At 32.3% G+C, this 18,613-nt stretch overlaps 2 protein-coding genes across 2 annotated transcripts in view; one reads left to right on the top strand and one right to left on the bottom strand.

Moving 5' to 3' along the window:
• Positions 1 to 6,401: 6,401 nt before the first annotated feature.
• LOC120358485 lies at positions 6,402 to 10,990 on the bottom strand. The gene is made up of 2 exons (XM_039452888.1): positions 7,540 to 10,990; positions 6,402 to 7,087 (listed from the first exon to the last, which is right to left on the bottom strand). Exons 1-2 carry the CDS (start codon positions 10,583 to 10,585, stop codon positions 6,402 to 6,404), a joined length of 3,732 nt encoding a protein of 1,243 aa, XP_039308822.1. The 5' UTR covers positions 10,586 to 10,990.
• A 7,247-nt stretch (positions 10,991 to 18,237) lies between these two features.
• Positions 18,238 to 18,613, top strand: part of LOC105194717 (ATP-binding cassette sub-family G member 1) — a 37,194-nt gene continuing 36,818 nt past the window's right edge. Inside the window, exon 1 of the mRNA XM_039452389.1 lies at positions 18,238 to 18,307. The gene's annotated coding sequence lies outside the window, so the exon portion shown is untranslated. The remainder of the gene's footprint in view (positions 18,308 to 18,613) is intronic.

The raw sequence follows: 18,613 nt of genomic DNA, 5'->3' as shown, positions 1-18,613 counted from the left end.
TATTCTATTCAAAAACCTTTACCTTTTACAACACTTTGAATTCCTACCTTCATTTGATTTTATTTCCAATTTACACTTCTTTGATCCTTCTATTTTTATATTATTCTATTCCTATTCCTTTCTATATCTTCACTTCACATTTTTAAAAATTTTACCAAAATACATAATAATCTATTAGAAAAATTTTCATTTTTATGACACAAAATATCACAATATTATGTGATATTTGCCCATTATTAAAAAAAAATCTTTAATCTTGTGTTTAATTGATGTCTTTACTTTATTCACCGTTTACTTAGTGAAAAAATCTTTAATCTGGTGTATAATTGATGTCTTTACTTTCTCCAACACCTTCATTTCTCCTTTCAATTTTATTTCCACTTTAAACTTCTTTGATCCTTCCTTCTTCCTTTCTTCCTTTTCGTGTTATTCTATTCAAAAACCTATACATTCTCCAACACCTTCAATTCCTATCTCTATTCAATTTTATTTCCATTCTACACTCCTTCAATCTTTCCTTTTATATTATTCTATTCCTCTTTTTTCTGTATCTTCATGTCATGTTTTTAAAAAATTTTACTAAAATACAAAATATTCTATTACAGGAATTTTCATTTTTATGACACAAAATATCATGTAATATTCGCCCAATATTAAAAAAAAACATTTAGTCTGGTGTTTAATTGATGTCTTTACTTTATTCATTCTTTATTTAGTAACCCTTACCTTCTCCTACACCTTCAATTCATTTCTACTTTCAATTTTATTTTCATTTTAAACTTTTTTGATCTTTCCTTCTTCCTTCTTTCCTTTTCGTATTATTCTATTCAGAAACTTTTACTTCTCCAACTCCTTCAATTCCTATCTCTATTCAATTTTATTTCCATTCTACACTTCTTCGATTCTTCTGTTTTTATATTTTTCTATTTCTCTTTTTCTATATCATTTCTCATTTTTAAAAAATTTTACTAAAATACATAATATTCTATTACAGAAATTTTTATTTTTATGACACAAAATGTCAATATACCATGTAATATTTGCCTATTATTAAAAAAAACTCTTAATCTGATGTTTAATTGATGTCCTTACTGTATTCAACTCTAATTTAAAAATCTTTACCTTCTCCAACACCTTCAATTCATTTTTCTTTTCAATTATTTTATTTTCACTCTAAACTCTTTTGATCCTTCCTCCTTCCTTCTTTTTTTTTTATATTATAGCATATTATTCCATTCCTTTTCTCTTCTCTTTTTTATAATCATTTCACGTTTTTAAAAATATTTACTAAAATAGATAAAATTTCATTAGAAATAAATTTTTTAAATTTATAAATATTTACTAAAATTGATAATATTCTATTAGAAAAATTTTTATTTTTTTAACACAAAATATCAAATATCACATGATATTTACCCATTGTTCTTTTATTAAAAAATCTTTATATCATTACCTTCTCCACCTTGTTAAATTCCCTTCTTCTTTCTGTATTAGTGCCACAAAACTCTTCTTTCTTCTATCATTAATTCATTTTTATACTTTTTCTAATCCAACCTCACAATAATAATGTTTATATACAAAAGAACATTTTAACAACAATAATGTAATAAATGTTAAACAAAATCGCTACCTGAAAATAAAGTACAACACAAAGTATCAATTCCTTCTAAAGATAATTTTTACAACTATAAATAAAGACGTTTATTAAAACTTATCTGAAACAATCATGAAATCCTCCAAAGGAAAAGAAAAATCTTTAGATGCAGGAAATAGAACCAACGCAATAAATAAGTTTGTAATAATTAATTCGATAATATAATAATATTACACTATTAACCTCTTGAATATATATATATATATATATATATATATATATATATATATATATATATATATGCATGTAACAGTTATTATGTCTATTACTGTTAACACAATCTCCACTATGACAACCGATCACGAAGTTAGCACAACGATAGAACCAATCAGCACTTCGGAAAAGCGACAACAATAAATTCGATAATTCGAGAATCGATGCAATACATTTTTTCAGAAAGGATAGGAGGAGGAGGATACTGTTTATATTATATACTGTTATGCTGTAAACTAAGGTTGGCGATATCGCACCGGCTCCTAAATTGCACCACTTCGCGTATAAATTCAACTACTGTACTTGTACACTCTTTGTGGGATTATTTGAGATCTATATAGCATTATTATCATGTTTATTGTATTCAATATGTTAAGAGTAACAGAAATTTTGTTATTAATATTTATAGAAAAATAAAGTAACTTTGTTGCTATTTTTCGACAAAATTTCGTAGCTTGATTGTAAAAAAGATAATATAAATAACACGCATTTTGATTATTTATAATAATCGCAATATTGTTAGAATTAAATTAATAAGGTTCAAATATTATTTATGCTCTTATTTGTAAATCAAATAAAAAAAGTTTTACAAAATGCTTTAGTCTCCTAAATCGCACTATGTTTGAGTCGCCTAAATCCGGTCATGTCATCATGGGGCCTCTCTCTATAAGTCGGTATGGTAAGCACTCTGTGGCCAGAGACAGATTTCTTAACGTAAAATTGAAGGATTTTTAACATTAACGATTAACATTTTGCTTCGCGAGGCAGAGTGACGTTATTTAAAATTCTCTTAGTTTCAAACAAAAATGTTTCAAATAAGGATAATTTATTAATATTAGAGGCAAGTGTATATATATATATATATATATATATATATTCAAAACAGAATAATTACCACATTAACTTTTGTGCTATAGAGGTCTTTTGCTTCTTTCTGTAAAAGCGCTCAATTTTTGCAGATGAATTCAAAACAGTTAATGTATTATAGAGAAAATGAATAATTTTTACAGGAAATGTCCAAGAGAAAATACGGACAGTGGTGTCCGCAATCCATGAATCGTGTTCTTAAAGAATACAAAAATGGTAAAATAACGCTTAATAACGTAAAAAGGAAATATAACATTCCAAAAAAACATTTTTGCGACATCATCGGAATGAAGTGTTACGTGGAACGAAACGAGCTACTGCAGATTCTGTGAACGGTAAAGAACCAGGTTTTTGAAGCTGAAAAAGAATTGGTGGTTGTTATCTTATAATTTGAAAAAAACTTGTTTGGTCTGATTGCGCTTGATTTTAGGCGATTAGCATATGAAATCCTCATGCAAAATCCTCATCTTCGGAATTTTTTTAACAAGGAAAAACAAATTGCTGGCAAAAAGTGGTATTATTCTTTTATGAAACACCATCCAAAATTAAGTCTTTGGCAACCAGAAAAGATATCTGTAAACCGCGCCAAAGGTTTCAATAAAGAGAGTGTCTGGTAAAGAACCAACCCTCCTCCTTTAAGGCAGTGCTACGTGTCTGGTCTATTTTCTAAAGCCTATATAAAAGTAGCAACAATGAGCAACGCCATGAACGGTTTTAAAGCTACAGGTATCTGGCCTGTAGATTGTCATATCTTTAACGATACTGATTTTATAGCAGCTGAGGCATTAATGCCATCACAAAATTGCCATGAAAGTTTAGAAGAAAGAAAAGAAATTGAAAATTGTAAAGAAGAAAGGGAAGAAATTGTAAATTGCAAAGAAAATCAAGAACCCGGGAAAAAAGAATTAGATCTGACCGGATCAAATCATATCTCGGCAGATCAAATTATATCTGATTAGATATACTCAGATATGGCTCATCATATCTACGCAGATCTGATCATATCTGTCAATATATAATATATAACCATATGTGGCATATATTGTACTCTTTGACGGCTTCAATCGGATCATATCTCTTCAGATCTGACAATATCTGCAATTCAATTTTTCTGGAATATCCCAGATCTGACATATCTGTTCATACCTGACAATATCTGTGATTCTGTATTTTCGAGAATAATCCAGATCTGACATATCTGTTCAGATTTGACAATATCTATCATTGATTTTCAGCGAAACAGTTCAGATAACTGCAGTATCGCTACAAATCAATGATAGATATTATCAGATCTGTTTAGATATAATCATATTTAACAAATGCGACCCAAAATACTTTACGTCTGACCAATGGTCAGATATGTATATCTCGAAATATTATAAATAGAAATGAGGTTGTATTTGATTAAAAGCCATTCAGATCTGAGCAAATCAAATTGATTTGATATCTGATCATATTTAATTATTATGATTAAATGTTTAATGATATTTGTCTAATTTCATATTTAACTTTTACTAGCCATCATGGGGTTATTTGCGTCCGAGCAAAATTTCCTGCGTTCTGTACTCCGGTCACTTCAGTACAGTACGTGCTATAGGTGCCTGCACCCCGCTTATGATCGAAAATCGTCTTATTACGGAGTACTTTTTAATAGAAGCGTAAAACGCGAATAACCTCAATGCAAGAAGAGGCGAGAAACAAAAAATTACGGCAAGTGTTAAATATATAAACAGAAATTTAGTTTATATATAGCAAATTAAAAAAATTTAATTAAATATGTAATATGTTACAATAAATCAATTATGATACAAACATAATTTGCTGAAGACAAAGTACTTTTTAGAAATAAAAAACGTTAGTTATTTAGTATAATTTTATTTATCAATGTGCCTTATACATCTAAAATACAAAAGACAATTGCAGAAGAATAGAATTTAAATTATTAAGTACATAAGCTTATTAGGTAATAGTTAAAAAAGTAAAGAAATGTCAATTTGATTGTTAATTAATAAATTGCATTAAAAATTTAAGTTGAAGTTGTTTGGAGATTTGCATAAATAATTATCAACTCAAATAAGAATTATTAAAGATTTTATATTCTTAACTTTAATTAATAAGAACTGATTTATATGTTGAATAGGTATAATATGTTTAATTTTCAAAGCTTTCTGACGATGAAAGAACATTTTAGTGAATATAACATTATAAGGTTGAAAAATAAAGTATAAATTATTATTATTTATTTCCAAGAAGAATCTAATAGATCCATATTTAGTTTTATTGTCATTGGTCGTTACTTATACATTAGAGCTATTATTTTTAGTAATTTTATATAGTTTTGAAGTATAAAGCTCATTTTTAATTTTATCTCAAGCGTAAATAGATAAATTATCAATGTGTAGGCCATTTAATGTTAATATCTTCTCTCAATATCATTCATAAATTTCAATTCTTGAGGAGAACCAAGTAATTTGCAATCTTTTTTGATATTAGATGAATGATGGTTAGTCGTATGTTTGTCAGCAAAATACTGATTTTTTTAAATTGCTGCACCTTGAGTTATCTTTAAATTATTAATAATCTCTTGACTCATATTCCTAGTTCCATGTTCATAATTTGCTAGAAAACCATTAGAGCTTTCAATTGGGAATCCCGATGTTGCCCATAGAGAGGATCCCATCGCCGAACACACAAACCGAGATGTAAAGGTTGATGCGCATTGTAATAAGTTAGTTCTCTATTGCCGTACAAAACTTAATATCTTTTACGAATAATTTTAAGCAAATTTTCGCTTTTTTAAGCTCTAATTCTATATTGATACTGTTTTGAAGTAGAATAAAGAGAGCAATAACTAGAAGTAGCCAGTATTGGAAATATTTATCAGGTAAAAAGTTGGACAAAATTGGAACAGAATAGAATAAAATCCAATTATAAACCTCAGAAGCTTTGTAAAAAGAATGGAGAGAAATACTTCGTGATATTCTATGAAATGAATGAAGTGGTTGAATATTAGCAAAAAAATTACACAGGCACACAAAAAAAAGTGTTATTTCTGACAGACTACACCTATGTATCCCTATGTATTTTGACGTCCTGAAACCGAATATGACCTCAGAATTGCTTTATCAGGTCAGGACTTTTTTACACTTAAAAAATTGCTAAACGTTCCTTAACCCTTAAACACGTAAGTGTGTTTGAGAGACCCCATATAAAGTTTTGAACGCTTGCTATGTGAAGACGGAATGAGATAGGAGGTTCCGACCAAAACGTAAAAAAAGTTTGAAATCTCTTTTTTCAATTGATATAGTTGTAGGATGTTGATGTGGAAGTAGAGGATATCGATGAGTCAGAGTTGAAATGTAACACTTGTTTATTGCTAGGAAGAGTTATACACCAACGTCTCAAAAATCGAATGATGTCGACCGTTATCACGCACCCGCATATATATTGCGCGTTCGGTGACCCTACGGCCCTATTGGCCCGAGCTGTGCGGGAGGGGCGCGCTGGGCTCACAGCTCCGCGGTTCACGTGCTTACGTAACGGTTGGATCCTGTACGAACGTGTTAGGACATGTTACAAGAGTGTTTCCTAACTCGTGTCAGGATATGTTTCGAGAAATATTTCCTACACTCGGCCATTCTGCTTTGATATCCGCCCCGGATATCCGTTAGTCCGCATTATTTTCTAGATCTAAATCGCTCATTTCTTCAGACTTATCTATTATGCTCGCCCACGGTTTAATATAATCGGCGGCAGTGGATGTCTCCCATGAGCCTTCATGGTCGCCCACCTTCCTGGCTACGTATCTATTATTGCGTAGTATCTTAATGATTTTATAAGGGCCTAGATACTTATTAGCTAATTTCAGTCCTGGGCCTTGCTGCGTACGTCTAATCGCTACTAGATCGCTTTCGCTGTAACTCGTTGCTTTTTTTTGCTTTTTATCGAATTCGTGTTTGTTTTCTTTTTGAATTCTCGCAATGTTTTCTTTAGCGCGATCTCTAATCTCATCGCGATCTTCTTGAAATTCGGAGATCCATTCCCGTTCTAACAATTCGCGCATTTCACAAGCATCCCGGAGACGCGCATGAGTTCCAAATAAAACATTGAATGGAGATGCACCTAAACTTCTGTGTAATGTCGTATTAAGACATTGCTGTGCTAAACCTAAATGCTTATACCACTCTTCTCGTTTCGGATCCGCGAGCTTAGTTAACAGGGGAATTAATGTACGGTTTATTCGTTCCGCTTGACCGTTAGCTCTAGGTATTCCGGTTGTTATAAGCACATGCTTGATATTTTCCTCTTTACAGTAATTTTGAAAATCGTTCGACGTAAAGGCTGTGCCTCGGTCTGAAATTATTCGGCGGGGGTTTCCAAAAACTACTGATTGTTTTTTTAAAATATTTAAAACTTCTACTGTATTGGTAGTCTTAGTCGCGTACAACCATACGAATTTAGAAAATGCATCGACAATAAGAAATATGTGGTTGTAGCTTTTTTTTGTAGAGGGAAGCGGTCCAAGATGGTCAATATGATAGGTATCGAGTGGTACCTCTCCCTTCGCGATCGGATTTAAAAATCCTTCTTGTTTACCCTGCTTTTTATCGGCTAATATACACGGGATGCAATTTTTAATAATCTCTTGAATTTTACTTTTGACGTGTGGAATCCAGTATTCTTTATTTAACAATGCCTCCGTTTTCGCAACTGAAAAATGTCCCCTCTCATGTGCCCGTCGGATAATTTGAGACCTCAACGCGGCAGGTACAACAATTCGTCTACTTCTTTAAAAAGTATACTACCTCTTATGACATACCCGTCAATTTTTTGTGTTTTAGCGATATCAAAAATTCTTTTAATGTCAACGTCGTTTTGTTGAGCTTTCTCTAATCGCGCTAGTAAACTGTCTTTATGAGCTTCTATTAGCATACATTGCGGTAACGGGTTGCGACTCAAGGCATCGACGTGTGCCATATTTTTACCCGGCCGATGCTCTATCGTATAATTGTATTCTTCTAGCAGTAAAGCCCATCGGGCTACGCGCACGCATAAATCTTTTTTGTTCATTGTAGCCGCGAACGCACGACAGTCGGTAATGATTTTAAACGGTATTCCTAACAAATAGACTCGGAATTTTTTGAGTGCTTTAATGATAGCTAATACTTCTAGCTCGTAGCTCGTGTATTTTTCTTCCGCCGGCGTGGTTTTACCACTACAATAATAGACCGGATGCATCGCGTTATCGCTCTTATTCTTTTGTAAAAGAATTGCACCGTATCCGTGTGTCGACGCGTCAGTGTGCAACTCGGTTTCCGCGCCTGTTATATATAAATTTAAAATCGGACCATTACAAAGGATTTCCTTCAATTGCTCAAATGACTCTCTCTCTCTTTCGCCAAACTCGAATTTCGAATCCGCTCTTAATAGATTCGTTAACGGGCGCGCAATAGTTGAGTATTGAGAAATGAACTTTCTGAAATACCCGCTCAATCCCAAAAAGCTTTGAACCTGTTTCGTCGAACTGGGCTCGGGAAATTTTCTTACTACCTCCGTTTTGCGCTCCGATGGTCTCACGCAACCGTTTTCTATCACGTGACCAAGGTATTCTACTCGCTGTTGCAAGAATTGGCACTTTTTCCAATTGATCTTTAATCCGGCTTCACTCGCGATTTTTAATACTATTCGGAGATTCTCCACTCCTGTTTTAAGATCAACGGACGGTATAATTAAATCGTCCATGTAAGTTAATATTGTTTTGGCTTGTATTAAATCTTGAAAAATTATATTAATGAATCTCTGAAAGATGGCTGGAGAATTGCACAAACCGAAAGGAACTCGTAAGAATTCGAAATGCCCATCTGGTACGATAAAGGCTGTGAATTTCCGGCTTTGTTCGTCCATCGGAACGTGAAAAAACCCGTTCTCTAAATCGAGCGTAGTAAAATAATTCGCGCCTTGCAATGAGTCAAATTGATCCTCCGCGAGCGGTAAAGGGTACCGATCTTTAACTATCTTTTTGTTTAATTGCCGGTAGTCCACGCACAATCTGATTGAACCGTCTTTCTTTTTTGCTAATACGACAGGACTCGCGTATTCCGACAAAGATGGCTGCACAATGCCCTCGCGTATCCACTCGTTTATTTGCGCGTTTACTTGCTCTTTTTCTAACGGCGACAATCGTCTTGCTCTTTGATACACAGGCTCATCGTCTTTTAATAATATCGTCATCTTTAATCCGACTTCTCGCGTTTTCTTTGGCTCATACTCGTCAATTAAAATTTTAACCGTGTCTCTACATTCCGTATTCGATATATGCGTTACGTCTATATTGTTTGCTTCGTCGAGATCTAAATCTATCTTAGATATCTCGCTGAATTCTTTATTTTTTGAATTGGATTCCAGTGCATCGATAGTGATTTTTTCCGCATTTATCGTAGTTTTTACAGTCTTTAGAAAATCTGCACCGATGAGCAGGCTGTGTTTCATGAGCGTATCCGAAACGACACGGATAAGCATCGGATAGTTCTTATCATCAATAGTTATAACTGTATTAAATTCGCCTAAAGTTACGTTATTTCCGGAGCCTACACCGCAAAATTGAATTTCACTTTTCTCTAATTTCGGAGCGCCTATTCTAATGTATTGATCCGCGCGCATTATACAGATATCGCTTCCGGTGTCGATGAGTGCTTCTAATTTCCGATTGCTAATTGACACTTCTTTCACATACCTTTTTCGGACGCTTTTCGTAACAACGTCGGTGTCGCTCACCGTCTTTTGCTGCTTATCGCACTTCGATGCCAGATGCCCGCGTCCGCCGCAACTGAAGCACTTCGGTCCTTCCGCCTTTGTTGGGCAGTCCGCACTCACGTGGTTCCGCTGGCCGCAGTTGAAGCACCGTCTCTCGTTCTGCGGGACCTCCTTCTTGCCCGCTTTCTCTGCATCCTGACGACGACCTCCGGATGGCTCCGTCTTTTTCGTAACACTGGCAGGCAGTCTCTCCTTCAAATTCACTTTTTCGAAAGCTCGCAGTAATGATGCCTTCGATGTAAATCCTCCGACGCGCGCCTGATCTCTCAGGCTCACCACTGGTATGCCGTCAATAATGTAGTCTAGTACCTCGTCCTTGTCGATAGGAACTCGGTTAGCGAGGATTGTCTTCGCGTGAACGTATTCGTGGAACGTCTCACTTCTTTGCCATACTCTTTGCTCGAACGTCTTTCTCAGCTCTATCTTGTTCGGTCGATGATCGAACATCTCACGCAGCTCACTCAGCAGGTCGTCGACGGCGGACTCTACGCGAGTAGGTTCAGAATGGAACCACTCTAGAGCCTTTCCTTTGAGTCTCATACTGATTAAGACTCTGGTATAGTTCTCCGTTAGGCCGTACGTCCTCCTTAGCAATGTTAATTGTTGCTCCCAATTTCTGTAGTCGCCAGTATCTCCGTTGAAGTGGCCCAGTAGATCTGCTACGGCCGTTATGTTCAACTTAGACGATACTGTTTCCCGTTCTATTCGCTGCTCTCGGTCGGACACATTTAATCGCTGCATATCTCGTAGTAATTGTATTTCTGCTCTGGCAAGAGCCAACTCACGATCAGCAAGCTCTTTTTCCCGCCGGTATAACTCGATCTCTCTTTGGTGGTTGTCGGCGGTTGGCAAAGCTGCCGCGCCCGTCGTGTTTGTCTCTGCAACTTCCGGAGCGTCTTGCATCCACGCTCCCGTTGGATCCGCTTCGATCAATCGGGCGATTAGCTTGGCTTTGTTCCCTGTTAGGCTTAAACCAAGATCCTTTAATTTCTCCTTCAACTCGACGATGGTGAAATCGCTCGGTTCTCTGCCACTCATCTTGTTTGCTGTTTCTCGTCGTCTCTCGTCGTTTCTCGCTATCTCTCGTCGTCTCTCGTTGTTTCTCGCTGTCTCTCGTCGTTTCTCGCTGTCTCTCGCTGTTTTCTCACTGTTTCTCGCTGTTTTCTCGCTGTTTCTTCTTAGCTCGCAGAATTTCAATCTAGTTGCGTCGATTCCGGCTGGACGAGCCCCCAAATTTGTAGGATGTTGATGTGGAAGTAGAGGATATCGACGAGTCAGAGTTGAAATGTAACACTTGTTTATTGCTAGAAAGAGTTATACACCAACGTCTCAAAAATCGAATGATGTCGACCGTTATCACGCACCCGCATATATACTGCGCGTTCGGTGGCCCTACGGCCCTATTGGCCCGAGCTGTGCGGGAGGGGCGAGCTGGGCGCACAGCTCCGCGGTTCACGTGCTTACGTAACGGTTGGATCCTGTACGAACGTGTTAGGACATGTTACAAGAGTGTTTCTTAACTCGTGTCAGGATATGTTTCGAGAAATATTTCCTACATAGTTGATCAACTTTTTTGGTCAACTAGAATTCGAACGGCACGGCAGCAAAGTTTTGTTAGGATCAATGCGACCCATATAGTGTGTAAGTGAAACATTTTTGTGAGTATTTTACGTAAAAAAACTGGACAAAATACGTTCGAACAGGTCGATTTGCAGATGTTACTCGCATATACTCTGTCTAAAGTTGGAATACTATAAAATGTTGTAGAAAAAAGAGTTTTACCGAAATATATCATGAAACACATCAATTTTTAATTTTAAACACGATTTAATCAAAAATTCCTCATATTCGCCTTGTTACATAAGTACATTTTTTAATAGAAATGACAATAATATAATTTTTTTTTAAAAGTATGAATCTTTAGCTTTAAAACGTATGAATCTTTAGCTTTAAAACGTTTATTGTAAAGTTCTTTGAAATTTTTTGTTTCAAAGATATGGTTTTGTTTTTAAAGTGGATTATTAGATACCCAAAAATACCTCATATTCTCCATGTTACATAATTATACTTTTTAAAAGAAATGACTTTGCCAAAATTTATTTTGAAAGTGTGACTCTTTAGCTTTAAAACGCCGTATTTGAAAGTCCTTAAACGTTTGTTGTTGCGAAGATATGATTTTTTGAAAGAAAAGTGGATTTTTGACCAATTTCTCATTTTTGCTTAATGGTTTTGCTTTTATAACTTCACAATAAATTATTTATCGGCAATGCCGATTATGCAGTCACACTCCTGAGATTTTGAACTTTTGTTTAAAAAAAAAATCGTAGAAAAGTATTGATTGTAATCAAAATTATAGCTTCTCAAAGTTGAAAAAGTCTCCCAGACCCAAAAATGTGTTTTTGTATTTTACAGGATTGGTGTGTTTAAGGGTTAAAATTACACACTATTCAACCCGGTAAAAAAAATCCTGACTTGATGGAGCAATTCTGAAGTCATATTCAGTTTTAGGACGTCAAAATACATAGGTGTAGTCTCTCAGACATGACACTTTTGTTTTTTTGTATGCTTGTGTAATTTTTTTACTAATATGGATTTATTAGATTCTTCTTGGAATAGATATTAGATTCTTCTTGGAAATAGATAAAAGAAAGAAATATGGATCTATTACATTCTTCTTGCAAATAGATAATAATTTATACTTTATTTTTCAACCTTATAATGTTACATTTACTAAAATGTTCTTTTATCATCAGAAAGCTTTAAGCTAAAGATAAACATATTATACCTAATCAACACATAAATAAGTTCTTATTAATTAAAGTTAAGAATATGAAGTCTTTGATAATTTTTATTCGAGTTGGTAATTACAGGCATACAAAAAAACAAAAGTGTTATGTCTGAGAGACTACGCACCTATGTATCCCTATGTATTTTGACGCCCTGAAATCGAATGTGACTTTAGAATTGCTCCATTAGGTTAGGATTTTTTTACCGGGTTGAATAGTGTGTAATTTTAAGGAACGTTTAGCAATTCTTTGAATGTAAAAAAATCTTGATTTGATAGAGCAATTCTGAGGTCACATTCGGTTTCAGGGCGTCAAAATACATAAGAATACATAGATGTAGTCTCTCGGACATGACGTTTTTGTTTTTTTGTGTGCTTGTTTTATCAATTTCCCTTAAATATTGTACAATGTTCCATGCACCTTTTTTATGAAACCAAATATTAATGAATTATTTGCCTATTCCTAACAAAACCGAATGCATGTATTCAAGCAAGAGACAAGTGGACAAATCTAAAAAAGGTAATAGAGAAACTACGGAGTAACCCTTGACACCTTTAATATCTCGTTCTTTTTTATTAATACTCTTTCAGCTTGATCTTCCATTTTTTCCGCTATCCTTAGTTTGATTTGTTTTTTTGGATAATTATAAACACGAATGATTTTTTGTCCAAAAACTGGCTTGTATCTTTCTGTTTTTATCTCGCAGATGTTGCAACCGTACTTTCCATTAAAATGAACTAAATTTTGTATTTGAGCTCTTGCTGGCGCATCGGCTATAAATAACGGAGCCACAATTATTGAGATACACACTTCATTAGTATTCGTAATTTTTGACATCAAAATGACATCAAGTGACATGTTTGATGTTGTTTTGATGCCAAACAATAGCAGTGTGTAGCATGTTATAGGAGTTGTTAATTTTTGTAAGTCCTGATGTACAATAACAATCATAGTCAATTATTGTCTTCATTAATCTGTGATTGGTTAATTTCCTAAGACTTAAGGCTTACTACTCCCATTGTAGACCGGGACTAAAGCGCGGTTATAAAAGTAAGGCTGTGAAATTAGTCAATTCGTTAATTTACATTTTCTATTTATTATTAACAATAATGAAAATTTATGTTAACTTTTATTATAACATCTCTAACAAAAGAAACCGTATTATTTTATGTTTTTAGATATGTTAAATTTTAGATACGTTAAATATATATATATATATATATATATATATATATATATATATATACACACACACATATATATATATATATATATATATATATTTATTCACAAAAATGTTTAATATATATCTATATTCACAAAAAAATAAAAACATTAGACATATATATGATTTTATATCATTTTACTTCCCTTATAACATCCCTATTTCAGCAGATCTGAATTCAGCAAATAATTATATCTGGTCAGATCTTTCAGATTTGACCAGATAGAGACAAATTGCATATCTGGCCAGATCTGATAAACCAGATATAATCATATCTTGGCAGATATAGTCCTTTTTTCCCGGGAAGAAAGAAAACAAATTGAAAATTACGAAAAAAGCCAAGAAGAAAAAGAAGAATTTGAAAATTGCAATGAAAGTCGAGAAGAAAGCGGAGAAATTGATATTACGTTTAATAAAAAACCTTATTTTACTAAAAAGTGCCAGCCAAGAAAGCTACTCAAAACTGTCTATGAAATTAGTCCAGTGCCTCGTCCAATTTCTGTTGTAAAAAACAACAATCGACTTCAGAAAGCAGAGCTTTTTACGACAAGCCCTTACAAAAGAAACTTGAAGAACAGCAGGAGAAGAAATCACAACAAATTGCAAGAAAACTTAATAAATTGTCTACAGTCTACATCATTGACTTCATGTAATTTACCAAAATTGAAAACTAAAAAGCAATCAACATCAACGTCCTCTAAACAGATGTAGTCTTTGGCAATGGTTGAAATAAATAGTAATGATTGGTATTGCCACCTTTGTCAAAATGTTTCAATAGAAGATATGATACAATGCATTTCATGTAAAAAATGGGCACATGAATCATGTGCAGGTACTTCAAAAAAAGATTTTGAATTTAACTGCTACTTTTGCTTACTTTAAGTTTAAGTTTTAAGCAACTTTTAATTAATTTTTTAGTTATCTTCTTGCTTCGAAACTTTTTGTTTACTAAATTTAATAAAACTGTTCTAAATGTTTTATATATAACTAAATATTCTATAAATGTTCTAAGTGTGCATTATTTCAAAGATAAATTAATGTTTTGCTAATGTCTCATTAATTTTGTTTCATTAATTTTATTAATATTTTATTTTATTTATATTTTATTAATATTCTATAAAAACATTTATTTTCAACATATTATAGTATTGTCTTGCATATTTTATAGCAATTTATAATGTTGCAACAAATTAAAAATGTTTGTAATTTAATTCTATAAATGTTCTAAGTATGCATTATTTCAAAGATAAATTAATGTTTTGCTAATGTTTCATTAATTTTGTTTCATTAATTTTATTAATATTTTTTTTGTATTTCATCAATATTCTATAACAATATTTATTTTCAACATACTATAGTATTGTCTTACATATTTTATGGAAATTTGTAATGTTTCAACAAATTAAAAGTGTTTTTTTGTAATTTCATTTATTACTACAAAATTAATAAAGTATATTATGCGTCATAAACAAGAAAATGTTTTGCATGATATAAAAACTTCATGAAATTACCATGTATTTTTACAGCAGTGCGATTTTGGCAACCTGTAGTGTGATTTAGGAGACTAGTTGCCTATATCACACTATTTGAAGGCTTACTAAAAATCATCATTTAAAAAATTATGACAATACATAAAATTCTGAAAAAAATAAATATGAAAGGAGAATAATTGTGCTTTATTATGACGTAAAAAAATTAAAAATATTCCTTATAATTTCTTAGTTATAAGCTTTTATGTGAAAAGTGGTGCGATTTCGGCAACCTTACCTTATATATTGTTTATACTGTTTACTTATATTATACTGTTTACTTTATATATACTGTTATATGACTTTATTACGTTATATAATTTTATAAATTATGAAATAGAGATAAGAATTTAAATAATTTTTAGTATTTTATTGTATCACCTGCAAATAGCACAAAAAATGTTCTCAATTTGTCCTCAATGAGTTCTTTGGAAGCTCAACAATTGCATAAAAAGAATTCTTTAGGGAGAACAGATACCGTATTATATATGATTTTCAATTTAGTTTATTATGGATATAAAATGATTTCTTTTGGAATACATTGCTGAACTTTTTATGTATTATTATAACTTTTTTTTACTGACATTCCCTGTTGTGCGTGGGAACGCAAAATGAGTTTTTTCGTGATATTTTCTGAAGATTAAAAGAACTCATTACTCTTTTAGCTGAACTTAATATGAACCTTTTAGGATCTCTTGGTGCCATCTAGACTATCTCTAAATAACTACCAAAACCTGTTTTACTAGGCCACGTACAAAGTAGCACAATCACCGAACGGCCTCGAACAGCCTTCGTTAATAAAATTAAAAAATTTATATTTCTACAACATTTTCTTAAAACCTTGAAATTGTGCTAAAATTAAAATTTCGTTCCTTTTGTTCTTCTTCTTCTTTGACGTTGGGCTCGCGATATATTCTTGAGTCACCGCAAAAACATTTGCTGAAACAAAGTTTTCTATCTAAAGTGTGTTTTCAAAGATGCACAATGAGACTTAGCACCTACCCAAACAAATTTCCATAGCTGCATGTACATACCACATGCATAAAGAAATTCTGGAAATTGACTGGTCCATGTTTTTGTGCACAAATAATTTCAAAAAGGCATTATCAACTAGCACACAACGCAAGGATATTTTTGTTTCAATTTGAAATTATAAATTAAATATTGAAATTATAAATAAAAAAATATTAATATTGAAAATAACGTATCAAAATATATTTAAAACGTTTCAATAAAAAATAGTTTCAAGAATTTTTTTGTCATTTATAATTTTCAGTATCGTAAACCTTAACGTATTTCTAAAGAAAATTATGCAACACAGAAAAAAAATTTCATAAATTTTAATAACTTTTCGAATAGTATTAATGAAATATTTACTTATTTATATATATGAATATTTACTTTATTAGAATATATAATACTTTAATTCAATGAGTGATTCCTGTATTAAATAAATACACTCGATAGCAAAATTAAGAGATCACTTATTCTGACTCCAAAAAATAGGCGTAATTCAAGAGAGTGTAACTTTGTCAAAAGTAAATATAAAAAAAATTAAAAAAAAAGTATTTTAAAGCGTGAAATCTCTAGTTTCGAGATTGATAAGTAGTTAAATGATTTACAAATTGTTTACGAAGTTACGCGTATTCATATGGGGATGGTTTCAAATATGTATAAGTTTATTTTATTGATATATGCCAGAAATGATGAAAGCTATATCTAAAAAATTACGTATACCGAGAGTAACGGAAAATCCTCTATTAAATTCATTACTGTTTGTCTGTTTCTCTCTGACCTTCGTGAAAACAGAATTAGCTAAACTAAAAATTAAGTAATTTTACAATAATACAGTGTAACAAATGTTTAGTAATGTCATGCGTATAATATCCATATTTTTGTTATATATTATTGCCATACCGGGAGAAATCAAATTTTTATTTTAATAGTACCGTACATTTTATTATATAATAGATCTTGTTTATTTCTCCACATTATTTAATTAATAACTTATTTATAATGGTTATTAATGTAATAAATAACTCAATTTTGTTATTTACCCATACAGGTTTTCAGGATTGAGACCACTTTTGCCACAGAAACCAGCCGCGTTAATAATTAATGCGCAAAGACGAAATCACGAAAACAAAAGCATACCTTCACTTTTTGTCTGGTTCTAAAATAATAAGATAAGTATATATATTGTGCAAAAAAAAATTAAAATGTAATACACACACATACACACACAAAGACAAACCATGAGACAAATCATTATAAATATATTAATAATATTAAATACTCTTGTATTATAATTTATACAATTGATAGAGACCGAGGTCTCTCTTTTGTGTACGTGCGCCAGGCAACGTATGCCGTATGCCCAAGACCAGACGCTTTTTTACAGCATAGCTATTGCGACAGGAATCGATACTAACTCGTCAGACGAAGATGCTTAGATGTTTACATCTCGGATCGCCTGATTTAGGCGGGATGTTTTTTTTTTACATTCTTTCGATGTTTGAGATTCTTTCATAATTTCCGTAACGTTACGTCGTGTCAAAACATTTTTGAAGACGAATGGAATTTCAACAATCGGTCTAATTCAATCGGTCGCAATATCGGACGCAACTAATTCAATTTTGAAAAAAACAGACACCTTGACTTTTTGGCAAAAAATTTAACACTTGGATTTTTTGCAATTCTGCTTTTTTGTTAAAAATAACTCAAGGTGTCTTTTTTTTTAAGGGGATAATATCAAGAATTTAATTTTGCAACTATTTCAATATTTATTGTATTTTGTGACTTAGAAAATATATATGTTTGAAACAAGAAGAAATAATGTTACACTGACAAGGAGAATCACAAAAATGTTCATCGAGTTTTCCTACACTAATTTTTCTAGTAATTCTTCAAAACAAAGAACAATTTATATGTCGCGGCGTTGTTTATGCGGTTTTGTTTTGGAGTTATAAATTTTAACAAATCCAAAAAATTAAACAATCGCTTCACTTTCTACTCCAATTCTGTTCTATATTATAGGAATTTCATGAATAATTGAAAACTCATAAAATTCCCTCTCCAAAGCGCCTCACGCAGGTAGGGAATTCATGTGCATATATATAGGCCACGATCAAGTTGATTTCAACAGTGAAAGTTCATTCATAGTGGACAGTGTTACATCAAAAAACGGGAGCGGCCCCCGATTGCTTATTATAGAAAAAAGGTAGATTTATATATATATATATATAATAGTAATCGTTTATTGCATACATTATTATTGTTGAGACAATACGAGGAGTGTTATAAGAGACACGCATATTCATTTGTATTTAAAAACGTGCTCTTTTTGTCCTTCTTGAGCGCTTTATTTCAGCATTTTGTACATTTTGCCTTTAATGACCATTAAATTAATTGATTCATTTGCAATTAATAAATTGGACTAGTGATATACTCCTGCACAATTTGATGTAACATCAACGTCGTATGTCATAATTTTCGTATAAAATTTTTGTACTATTAAATAGTATTT

This window comes from Solenopsis invicta, chromosome 8, assembly GCF_016802725.1.
Source record: "Solenopsis invicta isolate M01_SB chromosome 8, UNIL_Sinv_3.0, whole genome shotgun sequence".
NCBI classification, from domain to species: Eukaryota; Metazoa; Arthropoda; class Insecta; order Hymenoptera; family Formicidae; genus Solenopsis; species Solenopsis invicta.
This window is presented reverse-complemented; position numbering and strand designations above follow the sequence as displayed.

Excerpts from the sequence above, each read along its gene's own strand:
- LOC120358485 (XM_039452888.1), bottom strand. The coding sequence starts at position 10,585 with ATGAGTGGCAGAGAACCGAGCGATTTCACCATCGTCGAGTTGAAGGAG. Across the intron at positions 7,088-7,539 it reads TGACGGGTATGTCATAAGAG|ACCGAGGCACAGCCTTTACG; the intron begins GTAGTATACTTT and ends GAATAATTTCAG.